This window comes from Molossus molossus, unplaced genomic scaffold, assembly GCF_014108415.1.
Source record: "Molossus molossus isolate mMolMol1 unplaced genomic scaffold, mMolMol1.p scaffold_m16_p_10, whole genome shotgun sequence".
NCBI classification, from domain to species: Eukaryota; Metazoa; Chordata; class Mammalia; order Chiroptera; family Molossidae; genus Molossus; species Molossus molossus.
Window position 1 is genome coordinate 60,652,718 of NW_023425345.1, and position 25,538 is coordinate 60,678,255.

Genomic DNA, 25,538 nt, shown 5'->3' on the forward strand with positions numbered 1-25,538 from the left:
ATTTTCATTTTTACCTTTACGATTTACCTAAATATGAGAACATTTAAAATCAGTAAAGCTAATATAATGTGAGGAAAATTAATCTTCTTGTCTTAAGTTATCTTTATATATATATACACACACATTTACTATATACATATATTTTATATATATAATATATATATACATCTTTTATCTTATATAAGTTTTTTGTTAATGGAAGATAAAACATATTTTATTGTTAAAGCAAATCCTTGCAGTATCATTAAGTATCTCCAGAATGTCTAGTATCAAATTTAAATGTTTGTTATTCACATATAAAAAAACAATTTCTTTAAAATGTCAATATTTATCTCTTTAACATGAATATTTGACAGCATATTGAAATTATATTTCAGAAGTACTGTCATGTTTGAAAGTAAGCAAGACATCTTTTACTACCACTTATAGTTTAAGTAATTTTTAACACCATTATTTTTATAATGTACATGTAATATATCAAAAATAAAACAAGAAAGCAATATGAGGAAAAGAGAAGTATAAAAAGCAAAAACAAACTGTCAGTGTCAATAAAATTAGTGGCTGTTTTATAAACACAATTCAAATATTCAAGAAGAGGTTTTGGTATCCGAGCTTCCTTTACGTTACCTCTGAAAGCGTATTCCAAAGATCGTTTCTGGCTGCGTTGCCGTACTTATGAATGGTTAAATAATCCTACAAAGAATGCAAAATTATAATTACAATTCAAAGGCTAAGCAATTTCCAGTAAACATATTTATTTCTCAATTCAATACAGCATTTTCATTTGTTGGAATTGCATTAACAAAAAGAAAGACATGCAGGAAGATGAAGAATCTTGTTTTTAAATAGTCCAAAAATATTTTAACTACAGTATATTTCTTAATTGAGTCATCAAACAATCTCTTAAAATTATTTTCATAACTCTAATCACTCCTTATGGATTTCCAGGGTCAAAGATCTTGCTCTAATTTAGCAAGTCAACTTAGGGCAATTTTGAAGAAATTATTCCTGCAGTGAAATATAGCAGGCAAGTGCTGAAAAAAACTTTTTTGTTTTATGGAATAAAGAACCTGACCGATATATGCAGATGTGAAGAGGAATCGCTTTGCCAAGAGTGATGATTATCTATCTCCACAACCTGTCAACTTCCCTAGCCTTTCTGCAAAGAATGGGCTGCCTAATACAAAACGATGCATACTTATTTCCATGAGTTTGAAACACACTCTAACATTTAATAAGAAAAAGTCAATCCTACATGTATTTAATATTTTGGGGGCTTAGGACTTCCGGTTTCCCACTGTCAATCACGTGTGGTTAAACCTACACACTTTCCACCTGACTCGTGTCTGTTCCCTTCTGGGCAGCAGGGCGGATGTCACTCTGTGCTGTTCAGTTATGGCTACTTGGCATTATGTTTTTCTGGATCCAAAGTAGAAATCAGTGTTTTATTTCATAAAACAGAGCCCCTTCCTTCATTTGAAATTCCATCATCTCCCCAACATGTAGGTGGATGACAAAATCCTAATTTACATCACAGTACCGAAACTAAAAAATAAAATAAAACTGCTGACTTCTTTCAGTACTTTATTTAGAGTGAAATACTTTGGGGATAATTAAAGTTGAGAAAGCAAATTTTCTGAAATACAAATTATAGCACCTGTGACAGATTCAGCTTTGTTGGCAACTCACAGCCCAGCAAATGGCAACTCCCACCAAATCAGACTCCCAGAGATGCAGTGCCCAGCAAACACACATCATCTTCAGGCATTGTGAAGAACTTTGTGGAGAAAAATACAACCCTAAATATCCAATATGAATCTCAGTATTGACTCTGAACATGCCATAGGAGGCATTTTTTATTAGAACCCAGGGACCTGGCTTTAAATAAACCATTGTAGATTTCATGGTCAGAATTATCCTTTATGCTTTTGCAGCACCTAAATGAATAAATTTGGGAACATTGGGAATTATGAAACATATATTTGAATTTTATGTTAGTGTTGCTATAATGAAAGGTATTAAAATTAGAACTCTCTGTTACTGGTTTTGGTTTAGGAACAGTGTGGCTAGGCTGATCCAAAATAGGAAACAAAGGAATATTAGATAGACCATGAAAGGTCCAATACAGAGCATACGATTCTCTATGGACAGATCTCAAAAATTTTACTGTTCATGACACACGTCCACCTTGGCCCAATATCGATCATCCACTTGCTCTCTTGGTGCCCTCCCCAATTCAGAATGAAGCATACAGTGACACTGCTGGCTGAAATGGCAGTTGCCCGGGCACAGGAAGCAGCTTCAACTTGCGCAACTCAGTACTCAGGGCAATAGCATGTTTTCTTGGACTCCCAGAAGTCCTAATAGTCGGGTGTTACTGGAATTCTACATAGGTCAACTCTTCTTCTCCAAAAAAACAAAAACAAAAACACCCCGAATGCTTGCATTAGTTATTTCAGCTTTCCTCTTAAACATAAAAAAAGTCATATTTGCAAGGAAGAAAATTTTGCGTTGTCTTTGTAGAATTACAAAGTAACAAAGAATAGTGAATATGGTTTTTTAATAATCAATCATTTCTTTATACATTCATTCCAAAAAAAAAAAAAGGTATGCTACACTTTGCAGGTTCCAGGGAGCTTTCTGGGTGCTGGGAAGACAGGGGAGGGAGGAGGATACCAAGAACAAGTGCAAACGCTCGGATGTGCTTGCGGAGCAAGGTTTCTGTGTCTGCAACTCCAGAAGTCTTGGTACAGTAGCCACTTGACAAGATGAAGTCAAACATTTTGTATATGATTAAATAAGATTTCAAGTTCCTTTCCAACCTACAATGAATATGGAAATGGCTGGAGTTATGAATCTAAAATGGAAATTTGTTTATATTATGTGTGTGAAAGTCCATCAGCAGGAGATTTGACACTATGCTATAACGTTAAAGAATGTTTTAAAACTAACTGTAAAAAGAATTGTGAGTTCTCTACACAAAATATTGAACAGACAGTAGCACTGTTTAAAAGAATAAAACATAGATGACCACTCAAATATTCTTAAGGGACATCACCAATGATATAAACTGATTAAAAGTGAAAAGCACATCAGGCAAACGTATATTCTCACACACAAAGGGCAGGCTATGTGGCTGCCACATGCTGAGCATCACAGTCAGACAATGAGTGGAGCAGAGAAAAGAGAATCTCTTTTTAAGAATCAGAAAAACTTCCGCTCGAATGCTGCACCAACTCCCCATGCTTCCCATGATCAGAATTACATCACCTGCACTCACCAGATCTGTCCATGAAGTATTAAGAAGAACTGTACTGGGCCAACACGAGGCAGGACCCAGCCCTGTGAAGCATGTGGTTATATAATAGAGGATGAGGACCTGAACAAAATCAAAATTTGGTTAACAGGAAGAGGAGACTAGCTATGGGTAGACCACCAACACTGTCTTCTCCAAGGAGACAGGAGATACAAGTCTGGGTCTCAATGACTCTGGGAAGTAGAGTCCCTTCTACTTGAAAGACAAGTCCGGAAAATGCCAGGTGTATCCGGGTATTGATTTCTCTGACTATGTGACAAGAAGACTGAAGCAGGGATGTGAAATATTGTTTCTTTCTGTTAAGAATAAAAGTACCTCAGAAAATTTGTAGTGGGCGTATTTCACTCTGTTGGCTTTCCAGCATTTAAACACCACTTTTATAGGGGCAATAATTCACCACGGACTCTGGAGGAGAGTGAGGGCTCTGCCTCCCACTTGAAAAGGACCAAAATCCTATCTACGCCCTCTCCAGTCTCGCTGGCTAACGCGTGCACATGTCCCCTGGCCTCAGAGAAGTCAACATTCCTACCCCGACCACGAATCCTTCAGGATCCAAGAAACAGGGACCGTTGAAAGAATATTTCCTATGATGATGACTATGAAGTTACAGAAGTAGCCACCCACACTAATGGCAATAATGGAACCAGCCAGTCCCATGGCAGGAGCTTGGCCAAGTTTCTTATTTTCGGAGTCTCTCTTAGCTCCTATTATCTGTTTTCTAAGCCTGATACTTCAGCCTTCCCAATGACTCCAAAGACTACTCTACAACCTGCCAATAAATTCCTTTTTGTTTTATTTAGCCAGGGTTTGTTTCTGTTATTTGCAACCCCAAACTCCGACTCATACAACAATAGTGGGTGATATACACAAAACAAATAAAGGCATTTTAAATTCTTTTGTTAACCTCAGAAAGAAAAATAGAAATCATTTATCACAACTTATATAAAATGAAACACTAAAAACACACAATTCTATTCAGTAAATCTCCTAGTCTTTCAATGTGCTATGAACAGTAGGTACTTGGGATACAGGATGATAATTAAATTTTTTTTAAAAAAGGCATGAAATCTCTACAGACACATAACACGTAACAACAACAGATAAAACAACGCTAAACTTTTGTCTTAAAACTCCTAGAGCAGGGGTTTTTAAATGAGAACCATAAGCTCTAAAATTAAATATCTGTGTGTGCATTAGTACAGTAAGGCGATCTCACAGGGATTCGTGGACAACAAAAGCAGACTGAAGGCAGCCAGATCACTGCCCCGTCGTACAAGGACTAAAACCCATCTGAACCTGGCCCATGCACTTCAGAGGGTGTTTCTATATTCCCTGACCGTGAGAAACAGAAGCAAGGAGTCTAAAACAATGACAGATGAACAACTAAAACACAAGAAAGCTAAACTACAGATCACGATATTATTTTGCTTAATTACCTGACGACTGTTTGGAGATTACAAGATTAAACAAAAATGCAGAAATGTGTAGCAAAGCACTGAAGAAGCATTATGCAAAACAAAAATATCTTTACGTTTTCATTCTACTAAAGACCAACGATAAAAAGATATAAATAAGCATTCAACATTTATTACTAAATTATAACAAGTTTCCAAGGGACAAACTCAGTAAAAGTAGGAACCATTGACAAATTTTTTGAGGTACAGCAATTTCTGGACACCAGACACAAGAAAAATAAATAAAAAAGAAGTGGAATTTAGGAAAAAAAGTTATTTTAATAGATAGAACAGAAAAGTTGAAAAGTCAGTTGCATTATTGTTTACATGCCATTCTGATTTTCATTTTTTAAATGTGTATTTAACCTAAATTGACTTCTAGAAGTTGCTTAGTTAGATATAGGTGTATCCAGACATTTCTCTAGGACCAAAAAGGCATTTTACATGTTTTAAAAATCCATTACTCCACCTACTGAGTGTACACTTTGTAAAATCAGTAGACTTTCTTAAGGAGTTGCTAAATACACCAGATAATTGTTTGTTTTTATTAAGCCAAAACAACCTGCTAGCATGTAAAAGATGTTTTATTTGCCTTAAGTTATAAACAATGGCATATTCTCAGAGCAGGTTTTTTTACCTAGATCTTTAGTCATTACAGATCTTGCCATCATGGACACAACATGCAGAAACATGACCAAAGGTGCAAAGTTGCCACTGTTGAATGTGTACTCCATTCAGGTACAACCTGACACAATCCTACAGCTGTCAGTGAAATACTGTGAATGTAAGTCTCTAGGGGTGTTCTGGGGTACTAAAATATCCCCACCTCTCACTTCTGCTGCTAACTTGAAATATTTCTGAGACATAACATGAATCTATTGGTGAAACTGAAGTTTCTGAATTGCTTTTTCCAAATGCCCTGGTCAAAGAGCTTTGGCCACGACAAGCTCACAAAACAGATGAGTTATATCCTGGCTGTTACAAATAAGCTGCCTTCTGTAAATCAAGATGCCCACTGACCACAGGCCATGTATATGGAGTCCTCCACTTCCGCTCCTCACTTCAGCCCCATGCTGATAACTAGTCGAAAAGAAAATGCAACTCAATTGATAAAGAAGTGGTGTACATTTTCAGAAAAACTATAGGATTCATGTGATCTTGGGTAAGGTATCTATTTCCCCTAACCCTTCATTTCTTCAACTAGAAAAGGCAGATAACACAGCACTTGAGAAGAATGTACAAAGAAAATGACATAAAACACGTGAAGCACTTAGAAAAATACCTGCCACCCAAAGAACTTTCTTTTAAGACCGAGTTCAAGGGAAAAAAGGGTCTAGAGTCAAGACCTTCTTCTTCCACCTTAACTCCAAGGGAAGCCAACATTCGCTAGAGGCCCAGGAAGGAAAATTACATGGGCTAACTTGGAGAAAAAAACAATTAACAATTTTTTTTTTTTTAAGTAAAAATGCAAGAAATTGAGACCAAACCTTGTTCAGACTTGAGGACATCTTAGAGACCTTACCCCACCCAAATCTGAAAAAAGAAGTCTTGGAGGGCTCCACAACTTATGGGGTGTAGCACCCTGTTTTTCAAAGAGATCTGATGGAATGGGGCACTGTTGCTCATGAATGGGGGCACTGATGAAACTCCTCAGCACAAAATAGCCAGCAAAGACCAAAGGCAAGGCTTGGGCAAGATAAATAGTAAACACTCAAGCAATAGGCACCATCTCACTTCTTCCCCATCGACCCCTTCCGTGAAACCAGCACACCTGCCCATCAGTGAGGATTGGGACAGAGGGCTACTGACATATGTTCTGGACTGAAAACGTTCCCTGGAACATTCTCACATGAATGGCCATGACATAAGGGGAATTCAATATGGGCAGATTAAATTTCCCTTATGCTCAGATGCATATGGGATTTACTTTATTCAGTGCCACAATCATATATACTTGCTAATATATTATTTGCTGTAAACATTAATGGCAGGGTTTTGTCTTTCAGATCCTTTCTGTCTTTCTTTCCCTGATTATCCAGCTTATAGTTCATAGTTCATCTTAATCAATTCCTAGCAAATAGCTTCTTCTCCTTTGCAGTTCTGTCCTTCAATTATTGTAGCTGGCAGAACCCCTGAATCTGGATGAATCCAAGTGTTTGCCTCCTCCAAACCTGCATTCATGTAGAAGAAAATAATGCAATTGAGCGGTTTAGTTTTATTATATATGTATAATCATGAAACTCAAACAGGCACTCAATACTGCCATGCTTCTTGCTTTTCCTCATCGATCATCAATCCTTAAACCTCTCCACCACCCAGCATCACCTTGCTTTCAGCTACTAACCTTGCCTCAACAAAAAACTGGAAAAGTAGAATTCATCAGAAAGTTACTTCCTCGTTTTCCCGTTTACAAATCTCCAAATTAACTGGAAGCGTACCTCCCATGAGTAAACTGCCGTTTTACCTTCTCAAGGACCAAGGTCGCAGTTCTGTCTACTCCTCCAGAGCTGTAGAACTCTCCTCTCCTCTCTGCGCTCCACCAGCCTAAAACCAGCCCAGCTGCCTCCCATCTTGGAAAACAGAACAGAAGCCAAGGTTCCTGAGCCCTTATCTCCCTCTAACCACTGCGCTGCTGTTCTCATCCTCCTCCGGGGCCAATTTCTGTAAACTTTATTCAACACGCACTGTATCCACTTAGACATGTTCCACTCACTCTTTTCATGGAAGTCAATACCTTTGCAAGCTGCCAACAGAACACCCTCTGTCCTTAGCTTTCTCCATCTCTCAGCTGCATGTAACCTCATCATTGTCTTATTTAAATAAGCTTTTTTTCCTGGCCTGAGTGACATCTCACTGTGGTGGTCTACCTGCCCCTCCAGCTGTTCATCCCAGCTCTTTTGCTGGCCCCTCCTCTTCCCTCAACCTCCATCCAGCTGCTACAGCCTTGTGGGGCTTGGTGTCAGGACTTCAACCCAGAAACCTCAGATTTGTTCTTGCATATCTTTACTTCCTCACCTCTCACACCACACTCTTCACCCAGTTTACTCTTAGGTCCATTCAATTCTACCTTCAAACACATTTTGAATCCACCCATGTCTCTTTATATCCACTGACTAAGCCCCCATCATCTCTCATTGGAGTATTAAAACATCCTTTGCATTTTATTACCTGATTCTGCCCTAGGTATGCCGCAAGCCCCAGTCCCGATGTATTATTACTAGTATCCAGACAATTGCTTTAAATATAAATAGAACCATGTCACATCCCAATTTAAAACTGTCCAATAGCGTTCCATTGCATTGAGAACACAGCCCAACCTTCCTAACATGGTCTACTTCGGCACCCCTCCTCCTTGTCTCTACTGACTCTGTTCACCCACACCAGTGTCTTCCTTTTCCTTGACAATGCTCAGCTCTCTGCCTCAGCCCTTTGCACAAGCCCTTCCTGAAACCTCCCCTCCTCACCCAGTGCATTCTTACCCTTCAGACCTCATTATTCAAACTTCTCAAGAGGGATCTCCTAAACAGCCACCTAAAATCGCCCTACCCACTCACCTAAATGTTCTTTCAGAGCATCCTACTTTTTCTTATTAGCTTTCATCACACTTAATAAATATGTATGTAGTTGCTTTTTTCCTATTCTGTGTTAACTTTATCCTATTGTATGATTCATGAGATCAGGAGTCCTATTTGCTGTGTGCAGAATGCCCTGAATACTTGGTACTTCTCATGGTGTCTGACATAGAGTAAGTATGCAATAAGTATGTATGGAATAAATGAATAATTGAACATGTCTGATGGGTGAGCAACATAGACTGCGGACATAAAGTTAAGCAGAGCTGGAGTGAGCAGGAAAATCACAATTTTGGTTTATTAGCGCAAAGCATTAAGAAAAGATTTTAACAATAAAATGAGTTATTTTTCTTAAGGGAAAAAAATGATCTCTAAAATAATCAGATGGATAGACCTTTAGCAAAAGAATAAAGGTAAATACAAGACACTGGTTATAGACAGAAATGAGATACAGTATAACAAATGGGTGTCACTATTTGTGTGTGTGTCATACTAACACAAGGCTGTCTCTTCCACAGACAGGAACACAGAGGTGGATCAAAACAGAGTTTTGAACACACTTGAACTTTTATCAAGACAGGTTCCAAATATATAATTTAAGATCAGTCTTTACAGCGCTCCTGTAAACCACTAGTTCATAACACATGGTTTTTCTTAATAATTTTGACATTTAGCTATCATAGGGAAAAAAGAAATTTGTAGTAAATATGTCACGATTCACCATTTTTATTTTATAAACATTTATACAATGTTATAAAAATGAGTAAAACTTCCATTTTTAAATGGGTGTAACACATGAATAAATATCTCAGAAAAGTATAAGTGAAATGCAAGGTAATATATGAAAAATGTTCAGCCTCATTTAAATCAAATTATATACACTGAAATAACAGGGTAATTTTTATTTAACAAATTAGTAAGAATTTTATTTTTAAAATTTGTAAGTCTCAATGATATTGCTTAGTGAATTATAAAAAGAGAACTTTCAAATTTTATTTCTACCATTATATATTGGCTTAATATTTTAGAAGAAAATTGATAATATGCTTCAACTATGTATATGAAGAGACAATCAAAATATACTAGGAAAATATATAAGTTAAAGATTATTACAATATTGTTTATTTAACAAAAATTGAAATGCACTCTAGATGTTCACACACAAAAAAAACACAACTAAATATATTATGGTACATCTATGTCATCTTGCTCATATTGAACTATGTAATAAAATTATCAGGCAACTATGAATATATGAGTAGCAAGGGGAAAATCCTCTCGACTTAGAAAGGTTTTTTTGTTTTTTTGTTGTTGTTTTCTTTTAGTGTCAAAACTTGTAATATTGCCAAGTATATAGTTCTAGGCTGTTATGTGAACATTCCTAAAAGAGAACATAAAAAAGGGAAAAGAAATAAACTATAAAAAAGGAAAACTGCTGATGCAAGAGCTAAATAAGTTGGAGGAAAATACCTTTAAGGCAAGTTTATTATATTTCTGAACTAGCAATCTAACCAAATGGTGGTATCTACAAGCAGTAAGAGAGTTTACTGACAGGTGTACCCAAGTGTGTGCACAGTGAAAGATCAACATGCATTTACATACACACCGACATACGGATATATCCATCCATCCACCAGTGTGTCTAATAATTAATTTTACAGACATGTTCTAAATAAAGTTATCATAAACATTATTTTATATTACCAACCCTATTAGTTAAAATGTATAATATATCTTGAGCCTTTAACAAACAGGTAAAAGAAAGCCAATAATAAATTTATAAGGTCTCCAGTGAGCCAGGTAATGCCTACAGGATAATCAGAGTACATGGCCCTGGCCGGTTTTGCTCAGTGGTTAGAGCGTTGGCCCATGGACCAGAGAGACCTGGGTTCAGTTCTCGCTAAGGGCACATACCTTGGTTGCAGTTTGTCCTGGCCCTGGTTAGGGTTGTGTGGGTGACAGCCAGTTGATGTGTCTCTCTCACATCAATGTTTCTCCCTCCCTCTTTCTCCCTCTCTCCCTCCTGGTCTATCTGAAATGCAAAAATGTCCTCAGATTGAGGATTTAAAAAATAAAAATAGAGATACATGTCTTTAAGAATAAAGATTTTTTTAATTAATGCTATAGTCAGAGTGGTCAGTTCACAACATTTAATTAAAAGGCAAAATGATAAGGATTCAACCTGTGGATGTATATAAACAAATTAATCAAAACTGATAAATATAATTTCTCTCTGATTCAGAAATGTGAATACCTTTGCTATTTAATATTTAAAAGTACTTGTTTTTTTTATTAGAGATAATTTCCTAATTCTCACATCCATGAACTATTTTCTTAAAATTAATACTTTTTTCATCTATAACATGCTCATTAATTTTAGCTATGTAGTTAGGTCTTAAATAAAGTAAATGCTAATTATGTCAAATATATGACTAAACATCATAACATTCTCATACAGGGTGTGGCAGAAGCAGGCTTACAGTTGTTCGTATGGAAAATAATACAAGGATTAATACATAATACAAGAATAAACTGTTTTGCATACTCACAACTATAAAACTACTTTTACCCCACCCTGTATAGTATTGAGTGATCACAGCCAATTATTAGGAAGTGTTAACTTTTTCTACCTGTAGCATATCCAAAATCACACAATGCTTTACATGAAACATGGGGAAATTTGAGCAAAAACTTCCTATAGTCATTCATTTCAGATTAAGCATTATTCAGCTACCATCTGGATGAAAAAATACTTTCTCTTCAGAAAGGAAATCAACTTTGACACACTGTCTCTGCTCCTCTATTATTTTCTGACTTTTCATTTATCTGGAAACCTATATGCAAGGGAGCAAATACTCTCTCATAAATGTAAGTCAGCAGTTATCAAATGAAAATCCTGTGTATACATGTTAATATATAACTTCTCATTGGAACACAAGTTATTGAATATGTTGTTGCTACTAATAATCCCTATGGCTTTGTGCCTGTCATTACCTTCAGGCTATCAGAATTTTATGAGCACAAACCAATAATAATGATATTTCCCTTTTGCTTTTTATCCACACCTCATTGCCTTACATTGATTTGCATAAGCAATTTCCACTCTGATAATTGGAGCCAAACATCTTGCTGTAGGTTACCTTATGGAAAAGAGCAGTTAAATATTAATCAAGAGAAATCTCTCTTTATTCAACCATATTTTAGATGATATTGAATTACCCTAATTGGTTGAGCAAGAAGGTGACTCATTTTCTGACATGGATTTCAGGATTTGAGTTTATATCAAGCTTAACAATAATCTTTCTTCATAATTTCGATTCCCTGGTGTCGAGTCATAACAACATGAAGAATGATACTGCTAGGCTCAAGTCATTAAGACAATATTGTTTTGTTTGAAAAGAAAAAGCAATAGTACTATGTACTAATTATTTTTAATAGCTACTGAGCCGATCAATATTATCTGAGGATTTTATAATTATAGTTTTATTCTTTTATTTCCAGAAAAAAATTAGAGAAAAAATGTAACTAGGGAGATTAAACCAAGTAAAAATGAAATAAGAAAGGTCAAAGTCATGTACAAACTCTATCTAAAAGAATCATTACATGAATTACTTATTTTAAAAATAAGCCTATAATACTTATGTAATGAGGATTTGAACTACTGGAATTTAAGGTCCAGAGTCATGGATGCATAGAACAGACTGGCAGATCTCAGAGGAGAGCAGTTTGGGGATGATGGGAAGAGAGTAACCAAAGAATGTACGTGCATATATGCATAGCCCTATAGCCCGTGGACACAGACAATAGTGTGGTGAAGACCTGGGGTGGGGCAGGTGCTGGGTGAATGGAGGAAAAGGGGCAGGGGCCTTGGGGAGAACAGTAATGTGTCAACAATAAAAATAAGTTTAAGAAACAGAAGATCCTAATTTATGGATCACATGCATAAGCATAGCTACATATCGGTGAAATTTGATGTGTATGCATGCACTTAAACAATAAGAACCCTAAGATATGAAAGATGTAAGATTGCTGAAAGATTCTTTGGAATGGGGAGTTTTTATTGAAGGAGGAATTTAAAGGAAGGATTTATTCATAGGAAAAAGGGAGATTTCAGGGAGATTTATGGAATAACCAAGAACTTCCAAAGACAGAAAAAAATGAGGGCAAAATTGCAGCATATTTCTATTCCAGTAACCATATAGGAAATGAAAGTCAGCAACAATATTAGGCATTAAAGATTGTCCAAGTGGAAAAAAAGCTAGAAGTGAGGTTCCATTGCATGTACTCTACCCAGTGTCCTGCAGTTAGGAATCTGCTTCTGCTTGTGACATTATAATAAGAAAATTACATTCAAACAGTGTATTATTAAACAGATGTGGAGCCTACAAAGTGATCTTGCCAGCTTTTGTTTACAGGATGACCGAGGAAGAGATTTGGAGATATTTATGCCACAGGCAAATATGAGGTGCTAAAGGTAAGAATCACATTATGTAGGGTAACTTGAGCCCGTATACAAGAGGGAGTTACTGGTTACAGGTGACCTGCCTATTGCATTTTATGCTGACTCATAAGTCCTTACAGGTGATGTATCATGCATTTGTGGGTTTCTTTTTTTTTTTTTTTTGCCATCTTTACTCACTGAAATCATCGCTAAGAGAAAATCTTGAACTGGAAAAAAACACATAAACTTACACTCCAGATGTCCTACATATAGTTGGTCTTAAATTAAAAGCAACTTAGGCAAACTGCTGCTTAGATTTTTCCCCTACATCTGCCATATCCCATGAGGATCTGACCACCTGGAGATGTAGAATGAAGAGCCAACAGTTGCGATTATGCAAACCAAATCTTTGAACTTTTTATATTTATCTTTAAAAAATAGTTATTCCCAATAGTAAGTCCCCTGTCTTTTCTTCTTTGGTTCCTTATTTTAGAAGAATAATAACTTTAAAAAATTAAAATTTTTAGACATATTACTGGTACTGATTCAGCCTGACACCACTAAATCAACTCATTCATTCACAGAGGAAACTGGAGATTATAGGCCACAGGCAATTGAGCTATAGTTAGAAAATAAGTGAATTATGGCCATTGATTGTTTTATTTTTTTAATTTCTCCCATCATAAATTTTTACAAAACTACTAAAATCAGTTGAAAACATCTGCTCTAGCTACAAAGTATTGCATGGTCTTAATACATATATAAAGAAAGTGAGTATTAAATAAAATAAAAGCATTAATATATTTCAAATCTCCATATGTTAATATGACAACCTACAAAAATAATACAATATGATTTAATCAACAGAACAAAGACATTGATAGATTTAAGTGTGCCAGATTGCCTGTTAGCAATTTATCACCATTCCCACTGTGTTCTCTGTGCTTGTGCATTATAGGAGTTAGAAGCTTTATTTACTGGAATCCTTTGACAGTTAGGTCCAAGTTTAAGTTCTGCATGAAAAGTGCACATAGGAGCTATGGAAAGCACGAAAGAAGGAGTCATCATCGCTCAGATAACAATGAGCAGGCATGTGGGATTTGGCAGAGGCCAAGGTAAGCTACTCCCTCCCAGTCGCTTCCAGGTGTGCTGCAGGCAGTTAAGGACATAGGTATCAGTTTCCTGTGATACCTAAATTTCTTATTTTCTGAAGTTAGGAGTGGCTTTCCTGATGTTTACTCCTTTAGTCTTCCCAACAGTTTTAGAAAATTCATATACTCTGTGTTAAATACCTTTCTGCTTGATGTACATAGCATAATTTTGATTGGTCTACTGTGTTACATACCAGGAGTGGTATATTCCAGGAAACAAACCCTCAAAGATGCTTGCCTGTCGTGATTAGATTTAAATGAGGTAATAGCATTGAGAATGGGTAATAAAAGTCCTGGAAATCTATGCTTTCAAGGCCAAGACAGATTCTTTTTTTTTTTTTATCCTCACCCGAGGACACTTTTGCAGTTATCTTCAGATAGAGGGGGAAGGAGAGAGGGGGGAAGAGAGAGAGAGAGAGAGAAACATCGGCATGAGAGAGACACATCAACTGGTTGCCACCCACACAACCCCAACCAGGCGAGAACAAACTGCACCCGAGGTACATGCCCTTAGCAGGAATCGAACCCAGGACTCTCTGGTCTGTGGGCTGACGCTCTAATGGCTGAGCCAAACTGGCCAGGGCCAAGACAGATTCTTAAATGATCATTTATAGTTGTCTAAATAGAAGAATTGGCTTTGGAAAAACAAATGACTATTTCAAAAGACCACTACAGGAGAATAGAGAATTACAAAATCTGCAACAAGAATAGCTATGTCTGATTAGACTGGAGAGATTAGAAAAAGAATACTATAACCTCAGTGCTTTAACTTCTCAGCTGAAGGTATTGGTAAGGAATCAGAGATGTTCTCTGACCATGCTAGAAGAGTCTTGTATCTCCTTTAGCCTTAGATTCAATATAGCTGAAAAGCAAACTAAGGTTGAAATTCTGAGTGGTAAAATCATGACTCCAGTAAATTTCATGGCTTTATTGGGTCTCTTATGTAAAAATTAGGACACTGATTGAGAAAGTGTGGGACACTGGGAATTGAAATGGGGACCTTTAAAGTCTAAATTCCATTGAGTTTCCCTTGGCTTCAAAAGTAGCTTTTCTCATCATTGAAAAAGTCAGTTATCCCTTCCTTCAGTCCTCTGTAATGACACTCATCAAAGGAGAGGAGGATTCTCCTCCAGACCAACCTCCAACCACCTCAATGCAGTCAGACCCATAAGCAGAGTCAGTTTCAGCAGATTTCAGGAACACAAGTAGAAATTCTGACCTTAGTAAGAACAACATATATACTGCAAATAGCCAAGACTTCAAAAATTAAGTCCTTAGAAAATGTCATTGAAAATAACTATAGTTTAATAACAAAAGTAAAGTATCCAGAGCAAAATATAAAGTGTAACAAAATAGGAAAGATAACTAAAAAGCAAAGGAAATATAAGTTGTTTCCTAATACTGGCAAAAGAAATATATTACACCCTGGCTCAGCAGTTGAGCATCAGCCTGCGGACCAGAGAGTCCCCAGTTCAGTTCCCACCAAGGGCAAGTTTCACGAACAAAAAAAAAAAAAAAAAAATGAAGAAGAAGAAGAAACATATTACTAGCAAACCCCTCAGTAACAACAAATGCTGGTTGGTTGGACTAGTCACAGTGCTATAGTTGACCCTCGAATAATGTGGGGGTAGAGGCACCAACCCCCTTGCAGTCAAAATCCATGTATAACTTTTGACTTTCCCAAGACCCCTGTAAATAGCAAAATCTGCATATGCTCAAGTCCCCTATCTATGGCATAAATCAATGTATACAGTCGACCCTCCACATCTGAGGACTACTAGCCACAGATTGAAAACAGTACAAGTATTTTTTTTTAATCTGCATATAAGCTGACACCCACAGTTCAAACTCATATTGTTCAAGGGTCAACTGCATATACATTGAATGCCATATAGTCTTAATATTCAGATGATTTACTGAAGATTCAAGTACAGGGAGTCACTCATATTTGTACATCTAGGTTACAAATTTTTCAAAAAAATTAAAACAGCTTTCCAAAACCCAAATTTTCTAACTAATAAAATGCATTAAATAAATCTTAGATTCAGAGAATTTAAAATGTGGGGGAAAAATTCCTAGAGAGCATTTTGTCCAACTCTTATTTTATAACTATAAAGTCGAAGGTCAAGAAAGATTTAAGTGACTTGTAGGAAACCTGGCATGAATTGGAAACATTGCCTCATGCTTCCCAAAGTATGCCTGCTATGACTCTGGGAAATGAATTATTTAGATAATAGATAAGTACAGTGTACAAAAATATAAACATTTCTATGTTTCAAAAATATATTATTTACAAATGGCATAAAAAATCAAACAAAGGTTCAAGCTTGGTAGGCTCTACGCTTCCCTTTCAATTTTAACATTAAAACAGAAGCTAACTTATTAATGTAGCCAGGATAAAACTTTTATGCATGTATATGCTATTTCAAAAAAAATGTTTTGAGGGAATTTATTTAAAAACTATGCAAGACTGAGTGATTTATGCATCAGACAAAATTCAAGAAGTAAGGGGAATTAGACAAAAATGTATCAGAAGACCAGACTAAGGAAAGCTGTGATTATTCCGTATAAAACTGCTTTGTAGACTTACTAATAGCTGACCCAATGGATTATGTGGCTCTTAGGAGCAAAACTTTTTTTCAAAAAGTCTCTGAGTCTCCTTCCTACTGAAGAATATATGTGTGAGCTGGAAATTAAACTATATTTTCCAATATAAAATATTACAAAAGACAGAAAAATGTAGTTTAATCTATTGTCTTATACTTTGTTAAATATGAAGATGTGAACTGACCCAGGAACTTCCCAGAAACCTACTACTTGTCTATATTATTTTTTTCATATTTAATATAGAAAAATATTAGATGTATAATTTACTTTATATCTATTTTATATATTACATATTAATTATTTATTATATATAATTTTTCTGTGGTTGCACTGGTTAAAAAAGAATATATTTGCCTTGTTCCCCAAAGAGCATGAGTTAAAAGAATATAAAAGTTGTAAGAAAACACAAGTTTAGAGAAAAACAACTTACACCATTATCGTTCTTATGTGAAACATGAAAGCTAAGGACCAAGTACAAAGAAGAAGGAGGAAGAAGGGGAGGTGGTGGAAGAATAATGAAAAGGGAACAGAAAGGAAGGACAGAGGGAGAAAGTGAGGAAGGAAGGGAGAAAAAATATATGAAAAACATAGTATTTGGAAATGCTTACACCTGTAAATCTAACCCTGGATCTGTCTGCAAATCTAATCTCTATTTGTCAATACAGAAATAGCTATGGTTAATGTAAAAACAATTAATAGATTTTCCAGCAGAGGCAAGCACTGACAGTCCAGATTAGCTCTTTCAACAAGACTATAAAACCAAGACTCCCTAGAGCCTTGTGGATGGGAAATATATTAATATCAACTCTGTGACCACTCAGCACCATGACATAAAGTGTCTGTTCAGGAGGTCATTTCCAAAATGTATCCCATACATCTTCATGCACAAGAGACGATAATTTATCACCTAGACATAGGGATCTACTGTAAACTAATCCAAACTGCTGATGATACACTAAATCAGTTTGAGTGATGAGTATAAATAAAGCTGCGAGGAAATACTGAAGGATACAGATCTATCTGATCAATGAGATGTCACAAGGCAAATGAAATGCAATGTTGACAAGCATAGAGTCCCTCAGCCGAAAATTAACCAAATCAAGTATCAGAGCATACAGGTACACATCAACACAAGTGTCCGATGAAAGTTTAATAAATGTGAGTCAGAGGGTGAAGAGTCTGTTTCAGATAAAACTGAACAGACCGGGTCAGTAGAATCAGGTGACTTAAAAATTGATGTATTTCGCATACTATAGGAAGCACGACAGGATAAAGGAAAATGTTGCAAGACAAAATCCTTTCCAAATAATATAACTATAGTTATTTAATCTTCCAAACAAATCCACATGCATATATGAGGAAAAACAATAAAAATTGTATGTAGAAAATCATTTCACATCAACTTGCTACCAGGAAATGAAATTCGATTTCCGTTGCCCTTATGAAAGCTTAGATATTTCCTGGAACAGTCACGCTACAACTTCAACAGGGAAAAACAAAAGAGTGGGGCGAGGAAGAATATTTCTCCAGAAAGTTGATATTCACAGAGGGCACTCCTCGAGAAAAAAGATTTTCCCAACTATGTGACCAGAATAGAGACTTTAGCACCCGGCTCATAGGTTCAGTGGAACTCAGCTAGTCTGAAGGTGTCCCTCATCGAAAGAGCTGATTAAAGTAAATTCCAAGCTCCGCTGGAACAAATCTGTAAAAACATTTTCAAAGGATAACTATTCTTCAAGACATTTATATATTTTTTGTGTGTTAAGTATATATAGCTTTGTCATAACATTTAACTCTTGCTTGGTATTTTATCTTTTCATTTATTTTGGGTAAATATAGAATTACGCTACTAAAATATGACCTGAGCCCATATGTAGTTTATTTAAATTTCAAAATGAAAAGCTTACTAAGAACAGATAAGATTGATTGCTCTCTCTGTCTTAGCATAATTGTATTTCAGGTGAACATCAATTTACTTTAAAGGACACTTCTAAGTAGCAGAATGCATCATAAATAATTCATCAATCACAGCTGCTAGGAACATGATTCACTTCAATGGATTCAATGGAATAAAAGTTCTGTTTTTCTATGTTTGTGTTTGCTTTCAAGAGTGAAGGCTCTTTATTTTCTAAGAACCCACTTTTATTTTTGTTTTGTTTTTATTTTAATTTTTTATTTATTTTTTTGTTACAGATTTTTCTCTTTTACCCCATTGGCACCCCGTCCCCACCCCACCCCCGCCTCGTCCTCAGCTTTGCTGTCCATGTCTATTGGTTATGCACACAGGCATATAAGTTCTGTGGTAAGAACCCACTTTTAGATTCCATACCTCATACTCTAAATGCAGTATGATACAACTGTTTGCTCTTCCCTTTTGTTTAAAGGATTATATTTTCTAATTTAAAATATTTAAATAGTTTTGAAACAAATAAAAATATGCATATCAACAATAAAACAACAACCTAAAAGGCATATATCTGAGAAATGAAATTAAGATTTTTCTCAGATACATATTTTTGTCAGGCGAACATAATTTGTTTTCACTGTACATAAAATTTTAAATGGAAGAAAACGGATGCAGACTCAAAAAATATTTTGTAGATTATTTAGGATCTGACAGATTTGAAAATTACTTCCATTTAAAAATGTGTATTAAAGTGATTCTAAATGATATAGCAGTTTGAGTTTTATCGGTCGGTATCGTATCTTACCTGTTTCATTTGTCATATGGAAAGATACTGCTTACTTTACTCATCCAAAAGTTTTCCATCAAATTCAGCAATTTTGTATTAGCAATTTTTCAAGCTGTGAAAAATCTTTAAAATAAATATAAGGACAGGAAAAAGATAAGAGAAAATAGGAAGCATTTTACTTACTTGCAAACCCCTCTGAAATACTGAATGGCCCATAAAATTAGCCAGCATTCTAATTAAGGCAGCACCCTGTGGGAAAAGAGTATTTTTAAAAAAGAAAAGAATTTCAACCAAGTAACATGATTCTAAAATTATCCTATATTAATTAAAAATAGTTTGATTCACTCATGCTATTTTATTCTTTAAAATAGTTAAGAAATAAGAAAATCATGAATACAATATTTCTCTTACAGGTAACAATTGCATTTTTTGTTTTGTGACTAGAAGAGCAATGATTTCAAAATAGAAATCTCCTGAACAGAATATCTCAGGGCAATAATAAGTTGTAATTCAGGAGTAATAAAAAATTTTATTAAGTACTATGGAAGACAGAGTTAATAAAACATGATTCTTATACTTACAATTTTATAATCCAGTAAGGGAGAATACCCATGTTAATAAGTAATCATATTAAAATATAGCATTGGAGTAACATAGATACTTCCTCTAACCCGGCTCAACCAAGAATAGTTTAGCTATGGAAGTGGAGAGCAGGAATACCAAGCAGACCGACTGTTGGTTCAAATCCTGGCTCTGCCACCTACGCATCGTGGTTACTCGGGAAAAAATATTTAACTTCCTGTTTCTCACTTGTAAATTGTAGACAATAACAGTCCTGATTTAATACAGGTGTTTTGAAGCTAGAAGGAATTAATAGATATGTAAGGCACTTAAAACATGGTCTGAAAAATAGTAACCATGATTTGAGTGTTAGCTATCAGTATTTTATCAAACTAGTTATTTTTATTTCCTGTCTATTTCTTTTAGAGGCTGGCTGTAGCCATATATCCATATACAAGTAAAACATGTGATCGATAAAATTATTTAGAGTATTAGAGGAAAATGCTAATTTAAGAGTCTACCTCACCTTGAGAACAATTATTATAATGTTGTAGAACAATCTCAATGCAAAAAGGTGGACATGTAATCAATATGAAACATTCTAAGTAATGATAGTTAAGCCTGGATGATCACAAATTTGTATGCACAATATAAATAAGCTTTCAAAAACATATGTCAATCTGCACAAAATTGTTTTAACTATGGTGTGGTGGATTATAAGCAACAAAAGTTTACACATACATAAGAGCCTGGTTTTAGAGGGAAACTCTCTTATGACTTACATATCGAATTCATTACAGATTCACTCTCCAGTAACTCATTTCTTACCAGGTGTCTCTTTTTTTATAAAAGAATCATATCAACCACATACAGACTCGTGCTGTCCAGGACTGAACTCTGGCAGCCAGTCCAAAGACGCAAGGAGGAATTTCGTTGTTACCAGAACTGCTTTCTAGAATTCTAGGATTTTAGTGCAATACAGTACTCAGGCTCCATGAATCACCATTAAAGAGATGTCATCAAAAATTTCAGTAATCACCAAAAAACTGCTCCCCAAATTGATATTTTATTCACAACTCAACAAATAATAAGCTGGACAAGCCATCAAGTTTTGTGCCTCTTCTGATACATTTTTTCTCCCACATCTTGTACTCTTTGCTCTTTCTTTTACTTCTTCCTCTTTATCTTCTGCATACTTGTATAGATCCCTAAGATAAAAGTATTTATGAACCAATCTGGATACCAGATTAGAATTTTCTTTAGAATTTTTCAGCTCTGCTCCTTGAATTTCCTTCACAAACCCTCCTCCTATACATTCCCCGGTGTGATATACCCACCCTGAGGGTGGAAACAGTCAATTCTGCAGCAAAACTGCTCCTTGCCACTTGCGGAGTGAGACTTAGACTCCCAAGTAGTCATCTCAAAATTTCCTTCAGAACAGAATAGCCATCTTCAGATGATTTAAGTATTTCCCTCCAGGTAATGATGACTTGGTCTCTTGTCGAGCTATAAAAACTATCAATTTAGCATAAGCTAATGGCAAAGAATCCTTTCTAATCATAAAGAATGTACCGGTTTTCCTGTCTCCATTGAGCTGGAGCAGAATGCTAACAGGAAATAAAACCTAGAAATATAATCAATATATAAAAGTTATATATCACTGAACTCCCTATTATTATTATATTGTGTAATTTAATTAACTTTTTAAAAATATGCTGTGCTGCCCACTTGAACATTTTAAATTCTCCAGAGTAGCATAGACTCTTCTATATTTAACAAGCCTTTTCTCTCCAAAGCTACATTTTAAAATCCTTATTTCATAAAACTTCATAGACAGATGGCCTCTCCAACTGTCTTCTCGGCCAACATATACATGGCACCCACTGTGTATGGCTCACAGCAAAGATCACGCCTCTTAATGCAGGCGTAACTCATTGCAAACCTTTAAAAAAACAAAACAAAACACTGAGTGCCCTTTCATCATGTCCTTAAAACATGTTTTCACCAAGCAAATATTATTTACAATATGTTAACTTACACTCACTTATGATTCAAAATTCCAGCCCCAAATAAACTGGGTGTTAGGCAGCCTGAACACATTTATGGGGGAAAATAGACTATTTCTACAAGAGTTTTATTATTTTGAGACGTGCTCAAGAAAACCCATCATTGTAATTACTATACTAAGGTCCAGGGAGATAGTAGGATAAAAACTACTCCCTCAATTTTTTAAGGTTTCATAAAGACCATTCCACAAAAGTATACTTATAAACCCATATCTCACTTAGTAATTTTTCTATTTGAGGTATCTTTCTCATATAAGTTCCTAGCAAAAATTTATTTTAATTTACATTGTAATCACTTTCATTCATGTCAGTCTCAAAGGCAGTAAACATCTCCAGAGAAAGGCCTGTGCCCTTATGACTTGGTATCCCCACCCCCTGTGCTGGGCTCAGAGGCATTGCTCCTTTATGTAATAACTGGATGAAACAGAAAGAGAAATTAGTTGCATGCATAGCAATTACTTTGTATTCTTGAAGACTGTTCAGCCAGGATATACAGTTTATTACTTTATTGGTGTACCTTAGTGATAAGTAATCACTTTTGAAGAGAGGGAGATTGCAACTAATTTATTCCTTTAACATATGCTTATTGAGTAAGGCAGTGTGCTCAGTATCCTGTAGAATATAAACAGGTTTGCCACAAATCTCTGTCCTCCGGGACCTCAAAACCTCATAAGTGAGATAAGAAGATACAACAGAGTATAAGATGAATTGCAAAACAAACGAAATATTTGACTGTGTTTCAGAGGAAGAAAAGTTTGTTATATTTGGAGGGATGCATGTCAGAGAGGACCTAACGACGGGGCCTTGGTGTTGGACCTTGAAGGATGGTGGGATTCCATAAGCAAAGGTAAACAGGAAGCATTTCTTGGTATGACCTCTGCTGAGTCATGCAGGTGTGAACATGTAAAGCACAAGCAGACTTGGTTTGTTTGATTCACCACTACAGATAATTGCAAGAAACGGTTCCTGGAACACAGTAGGTTCTCAATAAACACTGAGTCACAGTAATGTAGCAGAAGCATTCCCGAGATTTTGTGAGTTGAAAGAGTAGAACTAGTTTTTTTACTCCAGTGAGACAGTAATCGGAATCAAAACTGTAGAAATGGGAAGAAAAGTCATAAATCCTAGCTAAATTTATTAATAATGTACCTGTCATTCACTAAGCAATTACTACATGCCATATTCACATTATTGTAAGAAAAACACCACTATTTTTATTGGTCAGATTGAGGCATAAATGGTTGTATAGCTTACTCAAATTAACACAGGTAGTAAATTATAGAGCCAGGACGAGAATTCCACTAATATCTAATTCCAAAATCAGTCATCTTAATGAATTTGGATTATTTCTTGTGATCCCAAATCAAAATAGTTACATGATACTCCCCAGAAGCCTTGTGCATAGCAAGAACTTAGAAAAAGAAAGGAAATTCTTAGAGGTACTGAGAGCGTGGAATCAGTAACTGTCCACAGAAAATGAAGGGAAACCTGATTCAGTGAGACATCACTGAAGTAGCTGACCAACATGTCCAGGACTGGCGAAGGGACAGAAGACAAAATCAGCTAGCCTGATAGAACACGATGGACTGGGAAGCATAGGGTAGTGTACAGCAGGTTCAGTAAGAACAAAGGGATAGCAAAGGTGAAAATAGTGATCTTTCTTTTTACATTTTTTAAATGTTATTGATTTGAGAGAGAGAGAGATGTCGATCTGTTGTTCCACTTATTTATGCATTCATTGGTTGATTTTTATATGTGCCCTGACTGGGGATCAAACCCACAACCTTGGTGTTCGGGGACAATGCTCTAACCAATTGAGGTACCTGGCCAGGGCCAGTGGTATCTGTAACAGATGCCGTATGTGGATGTGGAGGCTGTGAAAACGCACTGCTCAGATTTCCTCCTGCTGCTCCTCTGTATTGGCCACCCTGAAGGCCGCACGTACCTAGTCTATTCCCCGCCAATGACTGTGCACCGCAGTGGAACTAAGGTGAGCACATTCCAGAGCAAGAGGGGACTCCTCTAATGGGAAACTCTGACTTCAAGACTCCCCACTGGCCTGGAGGGATGTTTCTAGCAACTAACTGTACTGCTGTCTGAGACTCTTTCAACTCAATGCTTCCTCCATCCTCTCATAGTGCAGGCTGTGAACTGTCCTGTGATCTCAAGGCAGCTCCCCCCCCCCCCCGCCTCCATGGGCTCCTCTCTCAAACACCTTACATACCACAGTGTCTTCTCAGCAGACCTGACCTCGTAGGGCAACTTTTAATGTTGAAATCCAAACAAGTATAAATGACTTGTCCTTTAGCTGGTATGTTCCAATATTCCACATTACAGATGTGTTGGCTCTTATTCAGGATATGAGCAGGTAAAGAACAATGTATCATTATACTCAGTTTACATATGGGAGAGATAGGCATCAAATTAGTTTGTCTAAAGTTACACAGATATAATGGTTACTGGAACTTTTCTCCAGATATGCATCCATGCATCCATGCTGTTGAGTTATTTGTTAGCATAGTAACCTATGAGGCAAGACTTTCTTGTTACTTTCTAAGTTACTAAAAAAAAAATTAGTCTATTGATTCTAAATTAAAGTACATTTAAAATGTAAATTTCTAAATGAAGTGTCTGCATTGCATCTGAACATGTGTCAAGATTATGTGATGTTTTAACATGATTTGTTACTGAATAATGGCTTTGGTCTGGAATAAAAGCATATCTTAAATCCTCCATGTTTTTTTCAAAACATGGTTTTCTTAAACCTTTTTTTGCAATAGTATTATAGTTATATTTAGGATCTGAGTAAAAGAAAAAAAGAAAAAATTTAATCCTGAATATTGCTTACTCACAAATTGATTACCAAAAAGAAAAGGAGAGGGAGGGAGGGAGAGAGAGAGACAAGACAAAAAGAGAAATAAAATTAACTTTTTAAAAGGAGGCAGGATCAACGCCCCCTGGCCCCAATCACCTACGCTTGGAACTTGGAATCCCTTGATCGATGACTTCCTGAGGCCAAGCCCTGATAGCGAAATTGCTCCGCAGCCTCCCAGGGTCAACTCCAGATGCCCTCTCACTTTTACAATCCATCTCATGGACTACATCAGTCTAATTTTAATAATTACTCCTGAAAAAGCACAATGTCTGTTAAGAGTCCTAGCTCTGTCATCTACTAGATGTAAGAACTTAGTCATGTTAGATGAGCTCCCTAAGTACCTACAATTAGAATACAACAATAATAATAGTGACTACTATTCCCAGTGATAATGATGATGGTGGTGGTGGTGATAACGATACTCACCTCTAGACTTTTGCAAGGATTCATTTCAATCACTCCTTGGAACAGTATTTGGCAGATAATACACTTCAACAAAAGCATGTAGTCATCCTCATCTTCTTCATTACCATCTTTTTCATGTTAGCTCCCTAACCCCCAAACTGATTTTTTTTTTTTTTAATTTCCTATGGTAGTAAATCAAGGCCACATACAATGAAGCTCATCTACCTACCAAGACTTTTCCCCATATACAGCAGTGGACAAAGTAGGTTTATAGTTGTGAGTATGTGAAATAGAATTTATTCTTGATTTATTTATTTATTTATTTTTCTTTTATTTCCTTGCTACTTTTGCCCACTCCTGTATAATCAATCTCTAGCCAAGCTAATCACCTCATTAT

The 25,538-nt window shown here is 36.0% G+C and overlaps 1 protein-coding gene across 1 annotated transcript in view; it reads right to left on the bottom strand.

The window, feature by feature from the left end:
* Positions 1 to 25,538, bottom strand: part of TRHDE (thyrotropin releasing hormone degrading enzyme) — a 384,097-nt gene that overhangs the window by 108,331 nt on the left and 250,228 nt on the right. Inside the window, exons 7-8 of the mRNA XM_036252398.1 lie at positions 19,418 to 19,483; positions 628 to 693 (exon numbers count right to left, since the gene is read on the bottom strand). Coding sequence (XP_036108291.1) covers positions 628 to 693; positions 19,418 to 19,483 — 132 coding nt within the window. The remainder of the gene's footprint in view (positions 1 to 627; positions 694 to 19,417; positions 19,484 to 25,538) is intronic.